The sequence below is a fragment of the Prosopis cineraria genome, unplaced genomic scaffold (assembly GCF_029017545.1).
Source record: "Prosopis cineraria cultivar Desert tree isolate PC_DT_omini unplaced genomic scaffold, ASM2901754v1 PC5, whole genome shotgun sequence".
Classification (NCBI taxonomy): domain Eukaryota; kingdom Viridiplantae; phylum Streptophyta; class Magnoliopsida; order Fabales; family Fabaceae; genus Prosopis; species Prosopis cineraria.
In genome coordinates this window covers 31,199,706-31,226,595 of record NW_026555336.1, presented here as the reverse complement: position 1 = coordinate 31,226,595, position 26,890 = coordinate 31,199,706, and the positions used below count along the sequence as shown (strand labels likewise).

Sequence of the window (26,890 nt, the reverse complement as noted above, 5' to 3'; positions counted from 1 at the left end):
AAATTTACTGAATATTCCAAAACTACCCATTAATTTCACTATAATCTTATCCGTCTACAATTAGTGAAAGGCATTTTTTAAAATAACATAATAAATCCTACGATACTTATCGAGAAATATCTTATATCATGAAATATGAAAAACTCCTAAAATGCTAGCATATATTTATAAAAAAACAACTAAAGGAGAGTATAGTCTTTTTAGTTTTTTTAAAATATCAATACAAAATAACTTTTAGAAGGAATATAATATTTAATTCAAAATAAGTTATCTTGTAAAGTTAACTATTTTTTTCCAACTTTACTCTGACCTTATTCTAAAATATTTTATATTTATGACACGAGGAAGTACTATATGCGAGAAATGCGTGCATTCAATTATCCAATCACGTGGAAATAAAATATCCAATAATGTGTGGGTGAAACATGATAATATTTTCAAGTTTCTTAGTATATAGAGTGATAAAATTAAAAAAAAAATCCACATATTTTTTATCTCCTTAATATTTTTTATTCCATTTATAAATCATTTTTGACATATTTTATCAAAATCAACAAAGACTTTAAAATTTATTAACTCTAATTAAATGTTTAATAAACTTTAAACTTTATTAATGTTAAACATACATACTTTAAATGTAATGGTGAGAGGGCATGGTTTATGGCTGCAAGTTCTGAGAAGTCACCTTGGCATTTGAAAAAAACTCACATATTTTACGTCGGATTATTTCTTCCAAGCTAAACTCACTGAATCAAAGCCTTTTCTTTAATGGGGATGGCAAGTTATCCTAACGGATCTAAAGTTGAGAGAATAATTTTTATAATAAATGAGTTTAAAATTTATAATATTATTAGACTTTAAGTTTAGAAAATAATTTATTCATTTATCTTACAATTTGAGAAAGAGGTAGTATTTTTTAAGCAAAATAATAATTTTCAAGAGGTATCTATGACATTTTTTCCAAATTATTCTTCATTAAGTAATAGTATTATTAGATAAAAAATTAAAGATTCATCATAAAGGCATTTTAGTCTAAATATTTAATTTCAAATATAATTATTAAGATTCATTAACTTTTCTTAAATTCTGTGAGTAGATTGAAATTTGCTTATATATAATTATATGGTAAAGGTATAAATTTGGCTATCAATTATTTTTTTTAAGAATACTAAATAGCTTATATTATGAGGTGGTGTAAAATAAATTTTTAACTTTAAAAAATAAAGTATCTAGTAGCCTTCATTAATTTCACTCAATGAAAGTTAGGTGGGGCCTATAAAATTTGACTAAAAATGACATATTGCACTTCATCTCAGCATGTGAAAAAATAAAAATTTAGCCACAAATTATTTTTAAAAAAACATTAGATAGGCTCTACTATAAAAAAATGATCCTGTATCTTTCCTTCAATTTTAACCAAACATTGTTTATTTTAAAGCTTATGAGACCCACAATTAATCAATCTCTTCAATCTTCTTATCTTTGCTCTTAGTCTCAAGCTCAGCTTGAGAATAAGATATTCAAAAAGTTCTTACCTAAAGACATTTACAATGATGATACCAACAAAATAAAAGAAGACAAGATTTCATTTAAATCTATGTGGCAATTCAAGCAAAGTAGCAATTCGAATGTGATACTACTACGCATGAGAGAAGTTTGATTCTGGTTTAATTTAGTTGTGGGTTTCATGAGTTTAAAAATAAACAATGTTTGGTCAAACTTGATAAGAAGGTGCTGAATGATTTTTTTTTTTATAGTAGAGTTACTAATTGCTCTTAGAAAAATAATTTATAACTAAATTTGTACTTTTATTTACTGAGGTGAAGTGTCATATGTTATTTCAGTCAAAAATTTATGGGCCTCACATGAAAATTAACGTTTGTTAACCAAAAATTAACAGAGACTACTAGATGCTTTGTTTTTAAAATTGAGAATTTATTTTATATCTCCTTATAATATAAGCTACTCAATACTCTTGAAAAAATAGTTGATGACTAAATTTACACTTTTATTCTATAATTATATAAAGAAAGAGGGAGTAACTTACTAAAGTAAAGTAATAAAGTTTTCAATGTTAGTCCCGAAACAGTTCCACAATTAGAATTGGGAATATTAGCTGGTTTTATGGGGCTACCCATTTAAACTTGTTTTTTTTTTTTACCCCTTAAAAATAAGATATTTTAAATTTTTAAATTACATTTAGATTTTAGAATATGTGTTTGTACTTTAAAATTAAGATTAATATTATTTATTTTAAATTTTTAAAAATTATAATTTATAATTCAGAAAATGAATTTGTAAAATTATAATATAAAATTAAAATTTAAAAAAAATAAAAAAAATTACACGCTGGGCCTTGAATTCGATTAATAAAAGGCTTGTTTTAAAAAATTGATCAATTTTAAAATAATCAAGCTTTTGGGTTTGAATTGATATGGCCCAAGCACACCTGTTTACTGGATCTATCGGCATTGCATTTTTTTGGGGGTGAAATCTACAACGCGGTTTAATCAACACAAAGGTGAAAAATCTGTTTTTTTTTTTTTTTTTTTTTATTTGGCGAGTAACAAGGGTGAAAAATTAAACCCCTACTTTGAACACAAAAACACTGTTGCTTAAATCCAATGCACGTCTAGTGTAGAAGAAAATTCAAACAATGGTAATTATATTAATTTGAAAATGCATCCACACCAATCCAAAACAACAACAACGGAACATGAAAACAAAACCAATTACAAATACAACAATTATAGATACAGATATGCTATTTTATCTTCAAAGAAAAAGAGAGATAGTTAGTCCATTATTTTGGGCAAGACTCATAAAAGCGATCAACCTCGTCTATCTTTTTCTTCAATTATTGTTATTCTTGGAACCTAATAAGAAATTATATATTTTGATTACTAGATGTTTGGATTAATATATAATAATGGTGAAGGATCCAAACCAATTCTGATTACTTGCAAGTAGCAACCAGAACTCTTCTGGGAGGAAGGGAAGGTCTTCTGCCATGAAGCAAAGCCATGTTATCCAAGAACAGAACATCGCCTTTCTCCCACTTGAACTGTATGCTTTCTTCTTCAATGATCTCTCCACACCTCTTCACCACGTGGCTTGCAATCTCACTTCCATCCGCCATTGTCGCCGAGCTCAGTTCCTTCCCATACATTCCCACCACTGTGTTGAACCACATCCTTCTTCCTTTCCTTCCTTCAAACACCCTCGTCAATGGCCTCGGCCCTAGAATCGTCTTCACTCCGCCGTTCGGAAGCCACTCCATGTCCATCCCCAGAGCTTTTGCCCTGCATGCAACAGTTTGATCAAAACATGTGTACTCGTCAATGAGTGATTGCTCCTCATCCCAGCAACAGTTCTTACATGAGAGAATTGAATTTGAAGATAGAAGAGAGTACCTTCTTTCAGCTTCCTCGCGCTCTGAGGTCCCAAAAGCGTCTTCCCATCCTCTGCCTCGCATGGATGAATTGTCGTTCTGAGTACTACGTGCTGTGAATGAGTACTTCAACCCCTTCTCTTCCATTTCCTTCACCTCTTCTGGAAACTCCTCCAGCATCTTCTCCGTCACTTTGAAGCTCGGAACAAATGGAGTCTCTCCTCCTTCTGGCGGCGGTATCTCGCAGAACAGTATCACTTTCTTCGGACTCTCTTTGATCTGCAAAACCATATATACAAGACATGATCACTGTTGTACATAATATGAAGTGCCATATATATGTCATTACTGTGTGATTAATTTGAAGAGTAATATGACGTACCAGCACCATTTCATGGTGATAGTATATGAACTCTGAGAGGGGTCCTTCATTGGCAGTCCAAACTCTCTTGTAAATATGAGTACGAGGTGCTGGTCCCACGTAGCGAATGTCATCCCAGCCGCAGGTTTCGACGATGTCGTTGAAGTCAACGGCATTGTTGACAGTAAAACCTCGAAGAAGAACGGCACTGTTCTTGATGATCATCTGCTCAAACCAGTCCTTGTTGTTTCTGAGAGCTGAGAGTAACGATTCCAAGTCACTCTTGTTTGGCTGTGGAGGTTGAAGCACCAAAGGGATGGTTTCTCCATCTACTATTTTCTCTCCCTCGCATTTTCCAACCTTGAAATCTTTGCACGAGAACTCCATTTCTGCCCCTTGATTCTCTTTTTCTTGTCTCTCTCTGTCTGGTTTCAAATCTTGGTTTTGCTTGTGAGGATTTATTGAGCTTCATGAAGGCTATATATATAGTGGTTTTGGAATTGGCAATTCCTAGACTTGAATGCTACGTGTTTGTCTCTTTCCTTGCCGTCGGCCGTTATGAATGAATATTCTTGATTTCTTGTCATCTTTTTTATAGTTATTTGTTTTTTCGCATCTATATATTAAAATATTTCTTATCACTAATTTTTTTCTCTCTCTCGTAACAAACCAAATTTCTAGTATTTTAGAGTACTTCCAGTCTAAGGCTGCCTGCTTTTATAGATTCAATCAATTTACAAATAAATAAATAAGAATGACAGAAAGGTAGTTTAATTTTAACTAGTTATTAAATGTTAGTCATTTCCTCAATGTTATGGTTGAACGCATGTGAATTTGAATTTGAACTAAATTTATTAGAGTAACTAAAAATGTGTGGATTTAAATTTGACCAAATCTCAACCCTTTTGTAATTTCAAATCCTCATTAAACTTTTATTATTTTAAATTTTAATGAAAGCTTCTCTCTTCCTTTATGTTTGTTCGTTGAATTCGCTACCTCTCAAGATCGAATTCAGAAATATGAGAAGTTATTGTTTCCTATTTTTAAGTAATCACTGTTCTTCATATGTTGTATTTTGCTGATAAAAAAATGGTAGAAAATTACTTGTAATTTATTGTTAGGTTTTAATCATTTGTCTAAAAGAAGCCTTCGTTTTCTATTTTTAATAACATAGAGCAATACTAGATTTTTAATTATATATATTATTTTATATAATTTTAGTTAGAGTAGTTATAACTATTTTATTTTCTGTTATTATTTTATTCTTTGATAGATCTTTATTTTATTATCTGATAGATTTATCGAGATCTTTTTCCTTTATATAAATATATCTCATATTGAAATTAATAAGATAAGCCATTATTTTTACAAATTGTATTATGGTATTAGAACCAGTGAAATTTCTTTTTCATTATTTTTCCTCTCTGCTTTATTTGGTGCTTTTGGAACCTCATGGCACTCCAATACATCATACTACCTTCCACCATTACGACTACTGTGGATGCTTTTATACCTACTAATAGAAATGCTTATTCTTCATCTTCTTTTGCTTTTCTGCTGTTCACTTAGGATTAATACAATAAGCTTCTTGCTCTTATGCAAAATCCTTCACCTACTACTTCATTAACTCCTTCAGCAGAAGTTAATCTTGTGATCGCCTCTTCTTCTACTCCTTTTCTCAATACATCTTTAACACGAGGTATATCTTACATACTTTTCTCTAAATGCCTTTCATCTGCCTGGATCATTGCACAATTGATTATATATGTTCTTGTATTGATCGTTTTTCCAAGTTAGTTTCTATTTCTATTATTTCTATTTAGTTACCTAATGATTTGTTGTTCAAACTCATCATTCTGAAACCATTTATTTTTCCTTTGATTTTTATCTTACTAATGTTTTATTTATTCTTCATATTAACTATTATTTGATTTATGTTTCTAAACTTAGTTTTTACCTTTACTATTTCTTAATCCTTAATACCACTCATTGTTTCATTCAGGCCCTAGACTTTTGGAAGACGATTGATATAGATGAGGTTCAGAATGGTCTCTGTGTTCTTCAAGATTATGCAAGTAGGTTCTCCCCTTCCTCAATTTCTCTTGTTACTTTACATTCTAAATTTGTAATTGCTTTTAATTTGTGTCATCTTATAGGTTAGGACATGCCTCCTCTATTGCTATTAGTATTCTAGGTCAAAAATCATCTTCAATTACTTGTAAACCTACTTTAAATAAAAGTTGTGATGTTTGTCATTTTGCCAAACAAAAAAAAAAATTATCATTTTCCATTAATGTTTCTCACCTTACTTGTCCTCTTAAACTTTTATATGTTGATATTTAGGGTCCATTTAATACCTCTTCTATTCATGGCCATCATTATTTTTTAATTGTTGTCTATGATTACTCTCACTTTACTTGAGTCATTTTGATGAAATTAAAATCTCAAACTAAAAATCATTTAACAGATACTTGAACTAAAGGAAGAAGATGATGCTGAGGCAAGGAGTAAACAATGATAATCATGCAAGTAGCAAAGAGGATTATGGGATTGAGAATAGCGATGTAAAAGCAATGAAGAAGGGACATAAGCAAAAGAATGATTTGAAATAGGTAGGAGAAATGGGAGCTGAATAATTTGGAGTAATAGAAATAGTAAAGGTGGAGGAAGATTGAATGATAAAAAGATTAAAATAATCAAGGGAAGGTGTAGATTGTGGCAAAGGAAAGTAAGTAAAAGAAGACGAAGTAGAAGATAGAGAAAAAAAAAATTTAGCTTCATAGAAATGACATGTCGACTAATAAAAATATTGTGAGAATGAAATCAAGATATGCAAAATCTTTGGTGCCAAAGTGAAAACCAAGAAAAATACATTTCCTAGCTTGATGATCAAATTTGTGCGATATTTGCACCAAGTCACTTAACATTGGTTCCTTCAATGATCTCCTATCCAAGCTAGGCATGTGTGATACATAAATTCTTCAACTTGTGGGGGGTAACATTAGGCAATATTAGATTTTTTATATATATATATATATATATATTATTTTATATAATTTTAGTTAAAATGGTTATAACTATTTTATTTTTTTAATAGATCTTTATTTTATTCTTTGATAGGTCTTGATAGATCTTTTTCCTTCATATAAATATATCTCATATTGAAATTAATAAGATATATCATTATTTTTACAAATTGTATTATTTAAGTAGTCATTATTCTTCATATGTTACATTTTATTTATGAAAAAATAACAAAAAATACTTGAAAATTATAATTTTCTATTAATTTTTAATCATTTGTCCAATAAAAGTTGTCATTCTTTTCAAAATTTAAATTAGAGGCAAATTTGTTATTTTGCCAAAAATTAATATGCAAGTTAGATTTATTAGAACTGCACAGTAATTATCACATTTTGAGGTATCTTTTATTATTAGCATATGTCAGGTTTTTTTTAATCATTCTCTTAAATTTATAATAATATATGATTTGTTCGAATTACTCTTTCTTTGAGTCATAAAGTGGAATGTGCCTAAAAGTTTAGTAAAATGATAGTTAGATCCTTTAGTCTTAAGTTAATGGCAGTTAAATTCTCAACAAGTTTTTTTAAAAAATAAGTTAAAAATATTGATTAAGATAATTGTAGATTCAAGAGTTTCAATGACAAGTATTTAAGTATCAAGTATAATTCTTAAATTATAATAGGAATTTATGTTTATAACAATTTCAATTAATATTTACAATTTATTTTTTTAGAAAATTTTGTTAGGGACCTAATTATTATTAATTCAATATTTTGGAACCAAACTATCATTTTTTAATGGTGTGTTTGGATTAGTAAGAAATTAGATTTGAACCAAATCCTTTATTTAGATATACAAAAATTTATAAATTTTATTTTAAATTATAATTTATTTGTAATTTCAAATTCTTTGTATACCCTAATCATTTGATATTTTAATTACTTCAAACATCTTTTCTTCAAATTTTTATTATTAATACCTCTATAATTTTTGTATCTTTTCTCATATCTTGTTGATTTAAAAATAAAAATGTACTCATTATTTTCAATTTGAATCTCAATTTATTTTTCTTCTTTATTTAAATTTTTTAAACTACCTCAATAAAAAATTTTAAATATATAAATTTCAATTGCAAGATTTAAAACGTAAAATTTTAAATTTTGAAGTTGAAATTTATCAATTCAAATCCTACCCACAAGTTTTTGAAACTAAAACCATCATCTTTGCATTTGACAAGCCAATTGTTTTGTTCAGAGGCAAAAACCAGCCTAAAGGATATCGCATGGAGTCATAATTCCTAACAGTCAAAAAAGAATCTAGGAAGAGACAAATGCAATGTAAGGTAACGAAGGACAAGATTTGGGGTATCCAATCAATAGAGTTAATTTCCTAAGTTTCTAGTAAGCCCCATGAACCTAAACAAGAAACCGTCGAGATTACAAGGAAGCTGAGACAAAATGGATTCTATAAATTGCTCTTTAAGTTTATATTTGTCGTCATATATAGCAGGCTGGCTCTTTGTTGGAACATCTTTTCCAATGATAATTACTGCAATAAACTTTGAAGAAGTACAAACATCTTTGGAATCAGGGTAATCTGAAACCAAAATTTGTCCAGTGAAAGAAAAAGTATTGTTAGTTCATGGAAATGGATACTCTAAAGTTATTAATTTGTGAATTTCATGAATTTTTTTAACGAAAGGAGAGAATATTTTATGTTTTATAAAAAAATAAAAAATATCAAGAAAAAAAAGAAAAAACTTTATGAAAATTCATATTGGACCTTAATTTCGGAGGATTTAATCTTAGTTCATAAAAGCCCTACATGTTTAAATATGTTTTACTCTGCACAAAAAAGTTATAGTTTTAATAATCATTGATTAATTAAAAATTAAAGTAATGTTGGTTTGTAAAAGATGTTCCTTTATTGAAGTTTTTTTATTAGTTCAAAAGATATCACATTTTAGTTCTAATAACACTAGATTTAATCCCGCCTAATGCATGGAAATGTTTTAGTATAGAGTAAAAGATAAAAATAAAAATCATTTTAGTCTGCTTATAATTTAAAGTGAAGTATGTTGCCCTTTTCTCTATTTTATCTTAATTAGTATACTTTTCTTTTCTAATTTTAACATATGAACCTCTCTTAAAATTAATAGATAAAAAATACAGATATTTATTCTACTTTTAAGTTTTTATTTTCATCCACCCAATTATTAATTGATAGTTAAATTACATATGTTGAAATAAAATAATTTTCTTTAATGTTATCTAAAAATTATTCAAGTTGCTCCCAAAATGTTTAAATGATATATTCTTTTAAATTTTTATTCATATTTTAAATTTAATAGTTATACAACATTATTTATTTATTAATTTGAAATTTTAAATATGTAATTTTTTAAAATAATATTTCAAACACCATGTAAAACAAAATTAATCGAATAGGAATTTAATATAATAAGAGAAAGATTACTCAAGACAATTTATGTTTATTTTTATTTAAATTCTTTTTAAAACACTCATCTCTATATTTTATTCTAAAATTTATTATCTTATAACATATAAAATCTAGAAGTAACCAATTATTTTATTTATAATTTTTTGAGTGAATTAAATTTCAAAATAAAATTCATCAAACCTCCAAACTTTTTATGTTTTGTCTAAATAATTTTTTTTTAATTTTATTGCATATCTAACATTTATATATTATTTTTACTAAGAATCTTATATACACCACTAATTTTTACTATTGATCCTACATGTACTTTCAAAATATAAAAATTTTATTATTTTTTTACACATTGTCTAAATTTTTAACATTTACAAATGAAAATTTATGTAGAAAATTTTTTCTCCTTATATAAATAAATTTTATTAATTAAAGTACAAGTATCACATTCACTTCACAGTAATTAAAAGGTAGGTTTCTCACCCACTTTTCATTAAAAATTTAAGAAAAATTTTTTATTTTTGCATTATGCTACCCTTATATACTAGAGTATGCACTTGTGCGATGCACAAGGACATGCTAGTGTTATTGATTTTTTTTGTTTTTCCAAAAAAAAAAATTATTGTTGTTTTCACTATAGAACAGACAGTAATAAAGCATTATATTTTACAAAAGAAAAGGTTTTAACAAATATTAATATTTTTTTTTAAAATTCCTCACCTCTTGCAACTTGAATACAATCTAGCTTATTCTTAAAAAAAAAAGAAGAAGAAGAAGAAGATTCATTACCCTATGAATTTACATAGGTTGAATAATATCTTATTCTTAAAATGCTAATGACAAATGTATAACAAAATTTGTTATCCCAGACAATGCTATCCCCATATAAATCTGAATTTAAACATGCTTTATTTTATATTTTTATTTCAAAATAAATTTAATTTTATAAATAACTGTTTGCTTTATTTTATAATTTTTTAATTCTCGTGCATAGTAAAAACACAAATACCGTGCTGATTTATACTAAGAATATATACAACAAAATTGTTTTAATTTTAAACAAATAACTTAGGAATTTGTTACTCTATACATTGCATTTTAAACTATAAAGAATAATTTATTATTTCATGACGTGTTATCCCAAATATATTTAAATTTAAACAATAAAATACTTTATTTTATTTCTTGTCACTTAGCTTGACATTTTATTCTACAATTTATTATTTTTTTACGTATAGAATTAAAAATGAACAAATTATTTTATTCAAGGTTTGTTATTTGGAGTAATTTAAATTTTAAAATAAAACTCATTAGGTTATCTCTATACTTTTTACACTTTATTTAAATGTTCTCCTTCAATGATTAAAAACAGTATAATGTTGCTCCTATTGTTAACAAAAAATTAATTTTGATAATTAATTGATCAAAAAATGATAGAAAATAATCTAAAAAAAATTATAGAAAAAGACAATACAGTATACCTATTAAAAAATTAATATTGATTAATTTATCTAAATTACAAAATAAATAGTAAGAGACACCGATAAGTAATTAAAATATTAAATTAAAAGTCAAAAACATCATTTTAATAAGTCACTTTGACCAAATACAAGGTGATTGTTGGACTATTATATCGCTACAACAACACCAATAAGTAATTAAAAATATTTTATTTGTGTTAATAATATCATATTAGAACATTAATATTTTAAATTTGTTATGAAAATAGAGATTGAGAGGAGATCAGAAGAGAGAAACGTAGAAGAAGAGCTTTCTTTGTCATAGAGCTTTCTAATTATTTTGGTGTATGGAATGCAATTGATATGCACTCCATTTATAGGTACATGTATAACAATTAAATCAAATAAATATACAAAACAATACTAATTGAAAGATATTAGAAAAACTAAAAGATATGGATATCTACATAATTATCTTAATATTCATAATACTCCCTTTTGGATGTTTATAAATCGATATTATGTCTCATTAAAATCTTATTAAAAAAACTTAATTGGACAAAAACTTAGTGAGGGAAAATGAGTTTACAATAAGGTTATATTCATTGAAGCTACCTTATTAAAACCTTACCAAGAAAATCTAGTAAGACAATATTTTAGTTAAGAAAAAAAAAAGTAGTACACCATAACTTTTACTTCTCCTAATGACAATATGACTCTTTAATCCTTACTCTCTTGAATTGTCTTAAGTCATTGTATTTTAAATTTGTGCATCAATTTCTTAAATATTATTGTTGACAGTGCCTTTGCGAGTTGTTATTTTCTTATAACTTGACTATATATGAATCATTGCTTTCATATAATTAATATTTTAAAGCATTTCTTTATATATAATATATATATATATATATATCTTCTAAATGTGAACACATCTTCCATTTGTCATATCTTTTATGGGAATAACAATAAAAATTACTAATAAATCATTATAATATACATGTATTTTCATAAATAAATAATCTCTTAGAGGTCACCTTGTGTGAATCAAAATAGACATGTATAACACATATGCAAAATCAATTAATTTTCATATCAATACAAAACTTTATGATAAATCAATGCAATATTATAAATTATGATATAAAAGCATTTATATATATATATATATATATATGGTGCTTCAGGATTATATTTTAAATGATCTATTGATTTTAATTATCCAACATCTTAAGATCTTTCTATAACAATCAAGTAATATATAAACTTTTTAGAATATTGAATAATGTTAATTTCAAATGATCTTGATTCTAATTATTCAGCATCCTAACATCTTTTTATAATAATCAAGTACTTCATATAAACTTTTCAGAATATTAAATAATGTTAATTAAATCAATCAATTTGGATGCAAACTAACATGTATATAATCATATGAACTAACATAATGACATTTTTTTTTTTGGAAAATCTTTACAAGCTTTTGTCATATTGACAAAGAAAATTGGGAGATTGATAATAAGGTCCCAAAATAATGAATTAATATCATTTAAGTTCCTAATAAATTTTTTTACAAAATAAATTATAAATATCAATTCAAACAATTACAAACAAAAATTTCTATTATAATTTTAAAATTATATTTAATATTTAAATATTTATCTATAATTTAAACTTCTGAATTTGTAATAATTTGCATTGATAGTTTTAACTTACTTTTTTAAAAAAAATTATTAAGGACTTAATGATATTAATTCTAAGACTTCAGTGTCATTTCTCTAAAAAAAAAAAAATTCACAGTGGAGCTTCCGTCCGAAAAGAATCTGACCGGCACCGGACTCAATCCAGCTGGCTTCGGGAGAACGGATGATTTACTTCCAAAAAGAGAAAAGGAAGTATCATATTATTATAGCCACAGCGAGTCCTCTGCAGTCGAGGGACCATGACTCCATGAGGGCAATTTGACAAAGAACTCAACTTTTTTTCCATTTTAGTGTAATGCACTGACTAGACGTGGGCCGCATCGCTATCATCAATGGATATGCTAATGCTCACACTCACTTGTCGGCGATATTTTAACATAGCACTCACAACATACATTACACGCTCTCTGGATGGGGCCACACTCACAGTCTCACTTCTCATGGCTGCTTCTGCCTTTCCCTCTCTTCTCTTCACTCGAATTCTAGGGTTTGCAGTCGCACTTCTTGTTCTCTTCTGGGCCTCTGCCTTCACCTCCAGCTTCTCTCACCACAACCTTCTTCTCTGCTCAGTACGTACTCACCCCCCCTCTCTTCTCGCTCCAAAAAAGTCTGCTACTTTGCTTCTTTCTGGGAAAAGCAAAAGCTAAACCTGCTCTGCTTTCTCTGCCTGCAGGTTCTTCATCCTCTTCTCATGGTAATCGGCTTCATTCTCATCAGCGGAGAAGGTAGCTCCTAATAACTAATAACTAATAACCCAGCCTCTGACATCTAACAATGTAGCATTGATTGAAAGGGTGACTCCATCTTTATGCAGCAATCTTGGTTCACAGATGGTTTCCTGGGTCCAGAGGGTTCAAGAAATGTCTGCATCTGTGGCTTCAAGGGGTGGCTTTGACTTGTGGCTTCTTTGGAATCTGGACTAAATTTCATGCCAAGGATGGCATTGTGGCTAATTTCTATAGCCTGCATTCTTGGATGGGTTTGCTTTGCATCTCCCTTTTTGGAGCTCAGGTATCTTCTTCTTTCTTTACTAACATCTTCAGATTTCAGAGCACACAGCTTTTCTTTCATTCTTTCTTGGGCTGTGAGCTTTTTGGTTTGGTTTTTGGGAGTTCATGAATTTTTGGCTGTTTGTTTCCCGAGAACTAATAATCTCTCCCATTAATAATTCATTGGAATACCAAGCAGAGGGTTGATATTTTAAGTTAAGTTGGCAGTAGTATAGTGTAGCGTGCAAGAAATAGCTATCCATGGTGCCCCTTAAATTATTTGTTATTTAATTTAATGGTTTAACTTTTAGGAAAAATAACATCTACGAATCACTGTATAATATTTATATTTTACAAGGATCAAATAATTTCATAATATCATTATAGCCCTTTGGTCCTTCTGATATATAAATTTCACATGTAAAAAAATCAAAATATCCCTTAGTTAAAAAACCAAAAAAAAAAAAGATAGCCCTACCGTTGTTGGTGTTGACCGTTGGACCACCATCGGCCGTTGAACCTCCGCTGATGGCGAGGTTGCCGGAGCCCTGCTGTCGGTAGGGTCGCAGGTAGCCGATTGCCGGAGCTTTGATGTCAGCAATATTTTATTTCAGAACTGAAGTTTTTAGGTGGCCTAAAAAGCTTGGTAGCCTTCAATATATATGTGGCAAAAAAATTATAAGTAATAAACCAAGCAAAAAATCACTTTCATGTAATAACCTAATATATATTGTTAATTTGTGAATGAAACTTGTTATTTTATAAATGTTACTTGTTAATCAGATATGGACAATTATAAATTAAGGATTTCAAAACTTCACTCATTTTACTTGTTAAATGTCCTAATGTCTTATTGTCAATTACAAATAGATTGTTGTCAAAACCAAACGGATACTTGTTAATGAATGACTAATACATATTGACCCTTCCTATCAATTTTTCTAACAAGTATTTGTTTGGTTTTGACAACAACCTATTTTTGATTGACAAAACAATATTGGGACATTTTAACAAGTAAAATGAGTGAAGTTTTAAAACCTTCAATTTGTAATTGTCTATGTCAGATTAACAAGTGACATTCATAAAATAACAACAATTCATTTAAAATTAACAAGAATCTATTATGGTTTTTAACAAGTTAAAAAAAATGATAGGAAGGGTTTAGTCATTTGCTGACAAGTATCAATTTGAGTTTGACAACATCCTGTTCATGATTGACAACGATACATTAGGATGTTTCATAAGTAAAATGAGTGAAGTTTTGAAGCCTTCAATTTGTAATTGTTAATGTTAGATTAACAAGAGACATTGTAAAATAACAACAATTCATTTGAAATTAACAAGAATCTATTATGGTTTTTAACAAGTTAGAAAAAAATAATAGGAAGAGTTTAGTCATTCACTAAGAAATATCCGTTTGAGTTTGACAATAGCTTATTCATGATTGATAACAAGACATTAGAATATTTTACGAGTAAAATGAGTGAAGTTTTGAAACTTTCAATTTGTAATTGTCCATGTCAAATTACAAGAAACATTCGTAAAATAACAACAATTTATTTGAAATTAACAAGAATATTATGGTTTTAATAAGTGAGAAAAAATAATAGGAAGGGTTTAGTCATTCGTTGACAAGTATCCATTTGAGTTTGACAACAACCTATTTGTGATTGATAACAAGACATTGAAACGTTTAACAAGTAAAATGAGTAAAGTTTTGAAGCCTCTAATTTGTAATTGTCTATGTCAAATTAACAAGTGACATTCGTAAAATAACAACAATTCACTTGAAATTAACAAGAATCTATTATGATTTTAACAATGTAGAAAAAATGATAGGAAGGGTTTAGTCATTCGTTGACAAGTATCCGTTTTATTTTAACAATAATTTATTCGTGATTGACAATAAGACATTGTGACGTTTAATAAATAAAATGAGTAAAGTTTTAAACCCTTAATTTGTAATTGTCAATGTTAAATTAACAAGTGACATTTGTAAAATAATAAGTTCTATTCAGAAATTAACAACACACATTAGATTATTACACAAAAGTGGTTTTATACTTGATTTACTACTTATAATTTTTTTTGCCATATATATATATATATATTGAAGGGCTTGGTGATCTAGTGGCCACCAAACTTTTTAGGTAGCCAAGGGTCATGGGATCAAACCCACCCTTGACCACCTAAAAACCTCAATTCTAAAATAAAATGCTATCGATGCTAGAGCTCCAGCAACCGGCCCCCAGCAGCAGGGGCTCTAGCAATGTCACTGTCGGTAAAGATCTGATGGCCGGTGGTGGTCCGACAGTCGGCGTCGGCAACGGTGGAGGTTTCTTTATTTTTTTAATTGAGTGGCATTTTGGTCCTTTCATATGTGAAATTCATATGTTAGAAGGACTAGAGGGTTGGGTGATATTATAAAATCATTTGATCCTTGTGGGATATAAATATTATACAATGGTCCTTGAATGTTATTTTCCCTAACTTTTAATTATAAGAAACAACATTTTTATTAGAGTATTAATATGAATTAAAAATTTTCTTTTATATCTTCATTAAAAATGATTATTTTATTTACTAGATCAACCACCTACCAATTATTAAATGGGGGTATATTGGAATATTTGTAACATATTTATTAATTCAATTAATAACTTTAACTACATTTCTTAATCTTTGAAAATTAGTCATTCCTTTCTTATAAAAAAAGGAGATGGAGTATCATATAATCCTCCTCCTTTTTTATTTATTGCATATAAGGCTATTTTTATTATAAGCAATAGGATTGTGTACTAAATTAGGGCATATTTTTCGGTGAAATTTTTCTTCCTATATTCGTAATGCATATTGTCCATTTTATGATGTCCAAGCAAAGAGTATCTTAAAATATTAAAAGAAAATAGGGAATTGTTTTTTTACCAACAAAATAGGGAATCTTTTGGAAACATTAAAAGACTGTCAAGAAATTAAAGCGCGGATATAGTGTAAATTATAAAAAAAATGAAAAATAAATTACTAGAAAAAGGTTAATAACTTAAGTTGAAATAAATATATTAAATTAAAAATGAAAGTAAAAATTATATATATATATATATATATATATATATATTATGGAAGACTCCAGCCCTTAAAGTGTAAATGCGTCAAAGGTTTGACTACTTTGATGCTTACACTTCGTGGAAATGTTTACTATCAACTGCATCACCACTTCACATTTTCTTTTAAATGTTTATCACCATATTCTTTAGTAAAAGTATGATATATACTCTCTTGATTAAAAAATATAAAATTTTTTAATCAAATCTCACTCTCCAATAAAATAATTATTTATATTTAAACTAATCATATCTTTTTATATTTATCACTATTTAATAGGGTATTTCACCCTAAAATTAAATATAAAGTGATTCATTTAATAAAAATATTAAAAAAAAAGAATAATTACACTTTGAAAGATTAAAATATTTTATATTTTTTAACATTTAACTTCTCAAAAAATATCTTACATTTTTTAATGAAGAGAGTATCTATATATATATATAATAAATTTTGAGAGACTCAATCTTGTGGTCCGATTCAGGGATAAAAAGGTATTTATGTATTATAAAAATGTGAGTGCATTGATATTCATGTAACTTTCCCTTCAAGGGAAAAGAACGATTTATCTCTTCTATTTGAATAAGTTATTCATGATCTGTATAAATATTTTTCAAACTAAGAGGACTAACATTATAAACAGAACAAATAGAAGGAATGAAGAATAACAAAAATAGATTAAAAAAACTACAAACAAAATACGATTAAGTATAGGGCCTAGCTAGAGTGTTACTTTCCCAATATAAGTATATATGCATACTAATGATGCTGATTGAAAAGAGGAAAAGCATAGAGAGACAACACAACAAGCAAAAGATGATGAGAATGTATTCATTATACATGAAGAGCCACCATGCTCATGCAGCAAATGACAATAAACCCTATTCTAAGCATGATTAACAAATTAAAGAAACATTCATCTAGCGAAGGGTTACAACAAAACAAACCCATGAGTCAACTAATAATTAAAACTCTCCACATATTTAATTTACTAGCTAGGATCTTTATATGTAGTATAGGGTCACAACCAACTAACTAAATGATTAACACAACTAATGGCTTGAAAATCACTTTTGACTAATTCAACCTAATTACAATTACATGAATTTTGTGTAAAATTGCAGTGGTTGATAGGGTTTTGGAACTTGTGGCATAGAGGAGAGGTGAGGAAGGTGAGGAAAAGAATACTACCTTGGCATGTCTTCCTCGGACTCTACACATATGGTCTGGCTGTAGCAACAGCAGAAACAGGACTTGCAGAGAAGCTCATATTCTTGCAAACCAGAGCCAACTTGTCCAAACACAGTGCAGAATCTGTGGTGATCAATAGCTTAGGTCTAGGTCTTGCCCTCTTGAGTGTCTCTGTTGTTTTTGCAGCTCTTTCTCCCAAGAACCAACGCCAACAACCTCCTCTCCAAACCAACACCAAGGGATTGCTTTTGCTTGTCTTTGTGTAGCTCCCATGTATGTACAGTTTGCATTTTTGTCACTTGAGTTTGGTTTTGGGGGAGATGAGTCTATCTATCTAAGAATATCATTAACTACCCCTAATTATATTTACAATATTCTAGCTTTTGCATGCGGGGTTTTCTACTTTATGTGCTTGAGAAATTTGTGGATGGACTTTGAAGCTATGATACACACATATATGTATCCCATTTGTAAATACTTTTATTTTTTAAAAAATATAGGATATAATATGTTTAGGACATGTGCGCGCGCGCGCACATATATATTCATAAAAAATGTATAAACATACAATATAATTTCAATTCAAGAAATATCCAAACTGGCACAATAATTTTATAGTCCTTTAATAACATTACCAAATAAAACACAATTACTAATTATAGTTTTACCCTATCTGCATTATAGTTTTATCCTATCTGCATCTAATTGCTTACTGCCTCATCATCATTTGATAAGTTCATCACTTCCAAAATTTTGGTATCATTAAAGTTTTCCAATTTGTCAAATCTAATATTTTATTTTAAAAGAAAATTATAAAAAGATATTAAGAATGAAGATTAATATTGCAAGCATTAATAAAACTTAATTTCTTAATAAAATGCTTTGAAATATTGCTGTTGAAGTATTAACTCATAATCTAGAAGTATCGAATATGTATTAAATTTTTAAAAAAATAATTAAAAAATAATATTTTGATATTTTATAAAAACGCATTGAAAAAATATCGATATATAGATATGAAGATATTAAGAAATTTGAAGTATAGTTACTTTGTAACTTTTGCAAGTCATATAAAATATAGTGGAGGGTTTTTTTTTTTTGGGTTATTAGTTCAGTTCACACATATGCAAATGCATCATGTGTTTCCAAAAACTTTTGTTACTTGGATGATAGGAGACTTTCTATAATCAGAGAGAATGAGACGTTGGTGGGAGATTTTCTCATTCAAGTGTATCTGTCATACTAGTTTGTAAAGGTATAAAGTTAAATGATATTTTTATTTTTCAACTACTCTCTCCCAAACGCATAATATTTTAAACTTTTATATTATACAATTTTTTTTTTAACTTTTGAATTAAGAGTTAAATGGTACATCAAATATTTTGTTATTAAAAAAATTAACTTTAACCATTAATTAACTTTAAAATTGTAAGAAATGACTTCAAAAATTATAAAAAATGACTTAAAAAATTACATTAGGACTTTACTAGAAATTTATTATCAATTAAATCTCCTAAATTACGTATAAATAACAAGATATAAACATTACTTTTTACCTACCTAAAAAGTTAAAATACCATGTTGAGGAAAATTGCATCGGATATTAGTGTTTTTGAGTGAATAGTCAAAGGATAAAACCTTGAATAATTCTGCACATTCTATTTCCATCGTCATACTGTTGGAATTAAAACCAATCAGGCGGTTAGCAGCGGATCTATGAATTGTTTACGTGGGGAAGGCCAAAGTTTTCCTTCAATTAACTGTATATGCCTATGGAGCAAAACTCATTGGATTTTATTTAAGAATCACTTTCAAGTTACACACAGACAATTTAAATACGAAAAAATCATGAAATCACAAAATTATTTTAAAGTCTTACATCTTAAATAGTTATTAATTATTGTCATTTAGTTGTTAACTTTACAACTTTATTAATAATTATTTAGCAGTAATTGACAATTTTAATAAAAAGGATAAAAGACTTTAGAGTAATTTTATAATTTTATGATATTGTTTCAATATTTGGGGTGGAATTTCAAATTGATTTTCTCTTTTTTAACTTAAATTTAAAGATCACAAATAAGTTTAAAAAGATCGGAGAAAATGTGTTGGGCAAATGTACCATCATGCTAAAAAAATATTTATTAAAATACTACACTTTTTCTAATTTTTCTTTTCTGTCGGCCATGCAAAAGAACTCAGTTTCTATCCAACGGAGTTGTATACAATTAATAAAAAATATGTCAGAGTTATGCCTGCTAGTATGCAGTGACCCAATTTTTTTTACAAAAATATAAATTATAGAAAATAATAATAATAATTTGAATATTCAGACTAAGACTTTTTATATTTGAACTTGGTTCATGTTTCTTTGAATTTATAAGATACCAAATTTTTTTCACTAAAAAGTGTCCTATATAACAGGGATCAGATAGAGTATATAATTAAGATTTTGTAAAAGAAAGATCAATATATTTCACTCTAATTTAGGTGAGTAGGGCTTTAGAAACTCACTAGAGCTTGAGTATTTTTTGTTTAAATTCAAATAGTTCTATAAAGATGCTTATAAATTTATTCATCAATAAAGACAATAAAATTTGGCATCACCCAAATTTATATTACATTTGAACTGTACAAATTAGAAGAGGGAGAATTATTTATAAATTTTGTAGGTGTGGGGGAGTCATTACATTAATTGAGGACAGAAGGTTTGGAGGTATGAGTTTGTGATGGAGAAAAGTTTCTTTACTTTTTTCTCTCTCCATTTTATGAATGGTAGGGATTAAAAAAATGGAGAAAAAAAAGTAAAAAAACTCTTCTCCCTCATTTGTGTGAGAGAAGAAAGTGAGAGGGTGACAGTTTGTGGTGGCATAACTATGACATGCATATTATTAATTGTATAATTTGGTTTGATATAATTTTTTGACATAGAAGAAAAATTAGCACTTATCAAAAGTTAATGTGAATGGTAAATACTATCGTCATTTAAATAAATAATTAAAAATTTAATTTTAATTTTTTATATATGTAACAATTTAATTGAGTGAGATCTATCATTTGTCTTTTGTATCTTGAATGAAATAATTTCTATTGTCAGAGGAATCCATGTCTTACGCTACCAAAAAAAAAAAAAAACTAGAACTTGGTGACTCAGACTGAATTTTGATTTATAGTATCTTGATAAATATTTTTTAAAGTATAACATTTTGGTACATATTTTTTTTTATAGCATGACGGTAAATTTTCCAAAATGTCCTAAAATATTGGGTCAAGTTTGATATAATGACTGTTTAAACTTGTTTTTATAAAAGTTTAAGAATGAAAAATTAAAATATTTTATACTCATTCTATTTAGACTGTCAATCTAACCTTTTTAACAACTTAATCATTAGTTGAAAATACCTAATAAATTTATCTATCTAGTTTTAAATTTTTAATCATATTAGGCTTAAAATCACTTACCAAATTTTTTAAAGCCTCATGATAGATGAATTAAATTTTTGAAATTCAACAATACCCACATAAAACTTCTGTACTATCAGTGCGGCTCACAGTGTGATCTTTCTCTTCCTCAATTTCCAGGAATGCGAACACAAGTAAAGGACGCGCACATGCGAGCAGACCACTGCCAATAGTATTTTAATACCATCGCTAATGTCAAATCAAAGTGGGCTTGATCCCCCACTTTGATTATATATTATATAATAATCAATAATTTGTTTATATATACACACACATATTTTATAAAACATTTCTGCATATGCATATCAATTTTTTCTATTTTTTGCATTTCGTTTAAATTTTTTTATAATTAACTAATTATAATAAATTGAATTACTTAATTTAATTATTTTTCTTTAATATCACCTAATCATATACTGATTTTTTTCTAAAAAATATATTTTTAATTCTTTTTGAGTAAAATAACATTACTCAATTAATTACATGGTAAATTTCAATTGCCATGCAATTATGTTCCAGTTAATAAAAATTTTAGATGTTGCAGCATTTATTAGAATCTTAGAACCTGGATCAAATCGAAATATGGTCTCCTCAAGTGTCCCTGACGAGATGTGGCAAGCTCAGCCTTGAGTTCCTTGCTTTCATAGAGGCCAGACATCCCTCACTCAGTCCCCCTATCTACTTTTGATTCAAGGGGAGAAAAGGGAATGGAGGATAGTATATTAAAATTTAATATTAATAGTTTAAATTTAATATTAAAATGTACTATTCAAAGTATATTTTAATAATTAAGTTATAAAAAATTTTTAATATTAAATTTAGATAATTCATATTAACCTTTAACTACCCAAATTAATAATAAAACATGTTATCAATATTTTTTTAATTTTTTAATAAACATAAAAAAATGTTTTAAACCACGTGCAGGATGGTGGTGCTTTATATTTATATATATATATATATATATATATTATTTTTTATATTTTTTAATAATTTAAATTGTATTATTTTAAAAAAATAAAGGGAAAATGGAGAGGGGGGAAGTGGGAAGCCATCGACTTTTTTAATCTGTGAGTGATTGTGGCTGTGGAATGTGGCAAAATTAATAAGAGCCAATTAATTATAAATTTTGATTCCCTTCCGAAAAAAATTTAATTTGGAGAAAGTTAAAATAAAGGGGGGCCTCCACTCCTCCTCCAAAGTCACTTGCCCAAGCCTCTCTCTTCTAAAGCCCTCAACCAAACACACGCTCTGTCAAGATTCGCAGTCTCGCTCGACTCCCTCCGTTCCTCGACTCAGTCAGCCCAAGTCTGGAAATCGGGGACGCAAAGCAGAATCGATTCCAAAAATTACCGCCATGGCTTCGAAGCTGCTTTTGTTGGGTAGGCTCTTGAGGTCTGCGAAGCCGTCGCTAGCATTCCCTTCCTTAAATTCTTGCTCTTTGGTTTATGGGTCCCGCCTTCTTCCTTTAAAGGCGTCCCAAATTCTGGGTTTCTTGGAGAATATACACCTGCCTCCTCCTCCTTCGTCCTCCTCTTCTAGAAGCTTTTGCTCTCGCAGTTTGAACGTTGAAGGGCCCGCTGCTATTGATTACCGGTATGAAGTCTCCGTTTTTAACTTAGTTCATACTTTCCTAAGGAACGCTTCCCTCCCAAGAGTTAATAGCCAAAACCGAAGAAAGGAAGGGGAAGAAGTACTTTGTTAAAAATTTTAAGTTTGGTTCATTTGTAACTGCATCGAGCATCATGGTTAAGTTGCTTGGTTAAATTTCAGTATTGAATATTGCCCATGTTGCCACAGTTGCTATTGAATTGTTTTATCTTTCTTATTTTACGCAAGAAGTTGTATAATTTACTAACATTATCACAGTGGTGGCATATGTTTATTATAAAAGGGAATAATTTTTGGTAATGATTGATGTGAATACAGTTCTATACTGCAGGAGGATGAATTCCACAGACTGGCAGATAACGCAATACATGACCTGCAAGAGAAACTCGAGGTACCTCTAGCTTTTGTTTAATCAGAATTGTCATCCACTACAAAGTTTTGAGTATATTTATCCTAGCATCTTGTCTTATACTTATTTCTTTGGAAAATAAGCTATAGCTGTAACGGAACGTGATATTTAAACTTAGGCACTTATCATCTAATTTTGCCTTGTTCATTGTCAGGGCTATGGAGATTCTGTTGAAGTTGATGGGTTTGATATAGACTATGGGGTAAGGACAATTTTCTGGGATTCTTAGTGACAGAAAAATGGATCATCTATTAGTTATTGAAAAAGGCAACAAAATTTTATAGATTTTTGAACTACGAATTGATGATGTTTTATAGCATTTGTAACTAATCATATTGTCAAATTTACAATTTGATAACCGAAACTAAATTTTGTTATTTGGTTTTCTAAAATTATATTTCTTAAATCCTTTTTTATTAGCAATTTTCTTGAGCCAATTTTTATGAATAATTTTTGCCATTTGTCTTTTTGACAAAATTTCTAGTTTCAAGAAGTGAATTCTTGTTTGGAGCGTGCACCATTTTTTTTTTTTAATAAGTCATAGCATTTGGCAGAATGATGTGTTGACTGTAAAATTGGGGGATCTTGGCACCTATGTGGTAAACAAACAAACACCAAATAGACAAATATGGCTGTCTTCTCCTGTCAGGTATTTATTCGTTCCTATTGGTTGTCTTCTGTTCAGAATGTTGTATGCAGTGTTGTTCATTTTCTCTTGTAAAAACCATGCTAGCTGTGCGTGATTTGCAAGCTGAGTTGTTCTATTATGGCTGAATATCAACATTTGTGGGATAAATGCTAGATTTTGTTGGAAGATGGTCTTAGAAGGTTTGCATAAGTTATAATGTGCAGGCTATAGCACTCTGGAACCTGGATATCTGTTAACTTTGAAATTGATGCCCTTTGACTAATCAATTTGAATTACTTTATCAGTGTAGAAGAGCAAGAAGTTGGGTTCTAATTGATTTAAAATCTCCTCTCCACTATTTTGGAAATTTCTGGCATATATGATTTGAAATAAGTAAACAAGGTGCGGCTATTATGGAAGAACCCATTTACTCAATTTTTCCCCCTTAAGGAGAGATTTTTAACATCTTCATATGCAAACTGAGGGCAGGAGATTTGATGTTTATGGTATGTAGTATGTCTTATAGTTTTGATGAGACAGCTGTAGTTGTAGGCCCCTGTATGTGGAGATTTTAATACTTCATCCTCCCTAGAACATGCACAGACAAACATGTTTGTGCACTTTTGAAACAGATGGTATCTTATGATCATCACGTGCCCTTTTCTTTTCTGGAGATTACTCCAGTATAGCACTAAGTTAGCTCTCAGTGATGTGGTGATTGATATTTTGATTTAAATTATTTAGTTATCTTGAAGGCCTTTGTTATTCTCAAGTCTTTGGTTTTATTTCTATCTGTTGAAATCCAAATTTAACTAGTAGACTGAGAATCTTGAGAAAGTATTTAATAGTGAGAAAACTTAACCTATGGCTCCTTCTTGAATTACCCTTTACTAAAGTGAAGGCATTTTGATCCTCTACACGATTATCAGATTTCAGATGCTAGAAAGTTGTATTCTTATCATGGGCATATTATCCCTCTAATAGAAGCTAGTTTGGACTGGTGTGGGTTCTCACTGAAAAAAATGTGTTTTCTTATCCGCATCAAATATATTTTGATCGTTTTAGCTTTTTCCATAAATGTTTCGTTATCTCTTGGACGCCTGTCCAATGGATTTTATCTCTGTTTGCAGTGGTCCATCTAGGTTTGACTGGGATCAGGAAGCTAAAGCTTGGATTTATAGGCGGAACAAAGCAAACTTGTACAAAGTCTTAGAAGATGAATTGGAGCAATTGTGCGGCAAGCCCTTAGTTCTTTCCTAAGCTGTTGGGAAAGTTTACCTACAATCTGAGTTTCTTTTTTAAACAAAGAAATAATTGATGATGAATTTTGGTGTTTATTTGTACTTTTAGGCTCTCTTCTCGCCTTTAGCTCTATTTGATTGTATCAATTACACTGATTTATAGTTGATTGTGCCATCTAAATAATAATCTCTATAAGAAATCCACGTTTACGATTGCGGTCATTCTGATTTATGGAATGCTTGTATAATTGTTGTGAACATACCAATGCATAAAGTTTAGATATTCAGCTAGCATTTTGGCATGCACTTGGAGGTTTAGGCGAGTTGCTACTGTAAAGTGAAAATTAGTTGGTTTGCATGAGTGAGGAAATTCTATCCTTTGATTAATCAAATTAACACAATCACATGCCTTTCTTTTTTCTTTTTCCTTTTTCGATAGAGAGGCGAGCAGAAGCCCAAAAGAAAAATAAGAGTACAGAAACAATGAGGCCCCATTGGCCATATTTGACATAAGAGATGCCAGTCTTCCTTAACTAAAGCTAAGAAGCTATTAGGTGCTGATGGTAGTAGAAAGGTTTCAAACAAAATCCATGAGCTTCATTAGCAAGTAGGTCAGCACATTAAAATGCTTCTCTGTTGTTATGATGGAGTTTAATATCCCATTCATCATAAAGCAACGTTCTAGTGTCTTCAATTTTAAATCAAAGAAGATGATCAAGACTACTATCCTCTGATAGGATATTTATTGCTTCTAGAGAATTTGAGAATAATTGGATCTTAGTGAGCTTGACTATTTTACATACTTTCAATCTAGTCTTGATAGCAAGGACTTCAGCAGCAATATTTTACATGCTCTTTTGGTAAACTACACCATAACTGTTATCCTCTAACAAGAGGATAACAATTATTGATGGAAGGTACAAAACCCAAGAGATAACCTAGCTGAGATTTAGGACATTTATTCGCTTCCCATTGTACAAAATCAAGCTAAAGTTGGCAATCAATCAAGAGTAGTTGTTTTTCTTCATCAATCAGACCAAAAAAGGTGTTGGGTGAAATAATCTCTCTCTACAATAGTAAAAGCAGCAACTTTGCGCCTTTCCTGTCTGTCTGCAAACATTCAACCCTGTAATATTCGCCTTTGTGTCTGCAATGGCAGGTGGCAACTCCATTTTGCAGCAGAGTCCTGATACCTATGACCTGTCTTCAAGAAGCAGATGAAGCATCCACGTCCAAGCTGGTTCATGCGAAGATTTCCCTAAGATTTACTGTGTTAGATGTATAAAATATGAGGTTTAAATCATGCTTCAGCTTTATATGTCAATGAATATTGTTGATTCATTCTCTTTCATAGGCAGGTAAAATAGGACTTGTTCGACAACCTATTTTGATAACAGTTCTTTATTCTTAAAAAAAAAATAAAAAAATTTGTTTAATAATGTATTTTAAAAAGTGTTTTTGAAAAAAAATAAAATATTATTTAGAAGAATTAAAAAAAATATTTTTTAGGTGGTTTATAATTATTGTTCTGAAAAAATACTTATTTTTATTATTTTTTATTCTCAAAATATATTTTACAAAATATTAATTTTTAAAATAATAAAATAAAAATAATTTCAAACAGACTTATAGTTTTTTTTTTTTTTTTTCGTTTTAGTTTGGCCGTAAGGTTTTCTTTCAAACTTTAACTCACAATCCTAGATATAATATAATAATGGTCTAATTACCAATGTATTTAGTTATAAATATATAGCATACCTCTAATTACCAACAAAAATTTATTTAGATGATGAGGATTTAACTCATAATTTATAAAATTATAGGTTCAAATTTTGTTAATATGAGGATTTCGTTGATGAAAAATTTATAA

The 26,890-nt window shown here is 28.8% G+C and overlaps 3 protein-coding genes across 4 annotated transcripts; 2 read left to right on the top strand and 1 right to left on the bottom strand.

Annotated features, from left to right (window-relative positions):
- Positions 1–2,956: 2,956 nt before the first annotated feature.
- Positions 2,957–4,139, bottom strand: LOC129310972 (clavaminate synthase-like protein At3g21360). The gene is made up of 3 exons (XM_054952878.1): positions 3,774–4,139; positions 3,414–3,670; positions 2,957–3,302 (listed from the first exon to the last, which is right to left on the bottom strand). The coding sequence occupies exons 1-3, from the start codon at positions 4,137–4,139 to the stop codon at positions 2,957–2,959; spliced, it is 969 nt and encodes a 322-aa protein (XP_054808853.1).
- An 8,644-nt stretch (positions 4,140–12,783) lies between these two features.
- On the top strand, positions 12,784–18,057 carry LOC129310321 (probable transmembrane ascorbate ferrireductase 4). Its single transcript, XM_054952142.1, has 4 exons — positions 12,784–12,956; positions 13,061–13,112; positions 13,202–13,398; positions 17,603–18,057. Exons 1-4 carry the CDS (start codon positions 12,828–12,830, stop codon positions 17,933–17,935), a joined length of 711 nt encoding a protein of 236 aa, XP_054808117.1. The 5' UTR covers positions 12,784–12,827; the 3' UTR covers positions 17,936–18,057.
- A 4,267-nt stretch (positions 18,058–22,324) lies between these two features.
- On the top strand, positions 22,325–25,242 carry LOC129311560 (frataxin, mitochondrial). 2 transcript variants are annotated; one of them, XM_054953900.1, is made up of 5 exons: positions 22,326–22,727; positions 23,061–23,133; positions 23,306–23,353; positions 23,706–23,800; positions 24,910–25,242. In XM_054953900.1, exons 1-5 carry the CDS (start codon positions 22,489–22,491, stop codon positions 25,037–25,039), a joined length of 585 nt encoding a protein of 194 aa, XP_054809875.1. In that variant the 5' UTR covers positions 22,326–22,488; the 3' UTR covers positions 25,040–25,242. The 2 variants fall into 2 exon arrangements, with proteins under 2 accessions (XP_054809876.1, XP_054809875.1); XM_054953901.1 differs by lacking the exon at positions 23,706–23,800 and having other exon boundaries at positions 22,325–22,727; positions 24,910–25,122.
- The last annotated feature ends 1,648 nt before the right edge of the window (positions 25,243–26,890 follow it).

Bases quoted from the DNA above. Each gene is read 5' to 3' on its own strand.
- LOC129311560 (XM_054953900.1), top strand. From the start codon at position 22,489: ATGGCTTCGAAGCTGCTTTTGTTGGGTAGGCTCTTGAGGTCTGCGAAG. The intron at 22,728-23,060 runs GTATGAAGTCTC...ATGTGAATACAG, and splicing joins CCCGCTGCTATTGATTACCG to TTCTATACTGCAGGAGGATG. The intron at 23,134-23,305 runs GTACCTCTAGCT...GTTCATTGTCAG, and splicing joins ACCTGCAAGAGAAACTCGAG to GGCTATGGAGATTCTGTTGA.
- LOC129310972 (XM_054952878.1), bottom strand. From the start codon at position 4,139: ATGGAGTTCTCGTGCAAAGATTTCAAGGTTGGAAAATGCGAGGGAGAG. The intron at 3,671-3,773 runs GTACGTCATATT...ATGGTTTTGCAG, and splicing joins ATCACCATGAAATGGTGCTG to ATCAAAGAGAGTCCGAAGAA. The intron at 3,303-3,413 runs GTACTCTCTTCT...TGTTGCATGCAG, and splicing joins CGCGAGGAAGCTGAAAGAAG to GGCAAAAGCTCTGGGGATGG.
- LOC129310321 (XM_054952142.1), top strand. From the start codon at position 12,828: ATGGCTGCTTCTGCCTTTCCCTCTCTTCTCTTCACTCGAATTCTAGGG. The intron at 12,957-13,060 runs GTACGTACTCAC...CTCTGCCTGCAG, and splicing joins ACAACCTTCTTCTCTGCTCA to GTTCTTCATCCTCTTCTCAT. The intron at 13,113-13,201 runs GTAGCTCCTAAT...ATCTTTATGCAG, and splicing joins CATTCTCATCAGCGGAGAAG to CAATCTTGGTTCACAGATGG.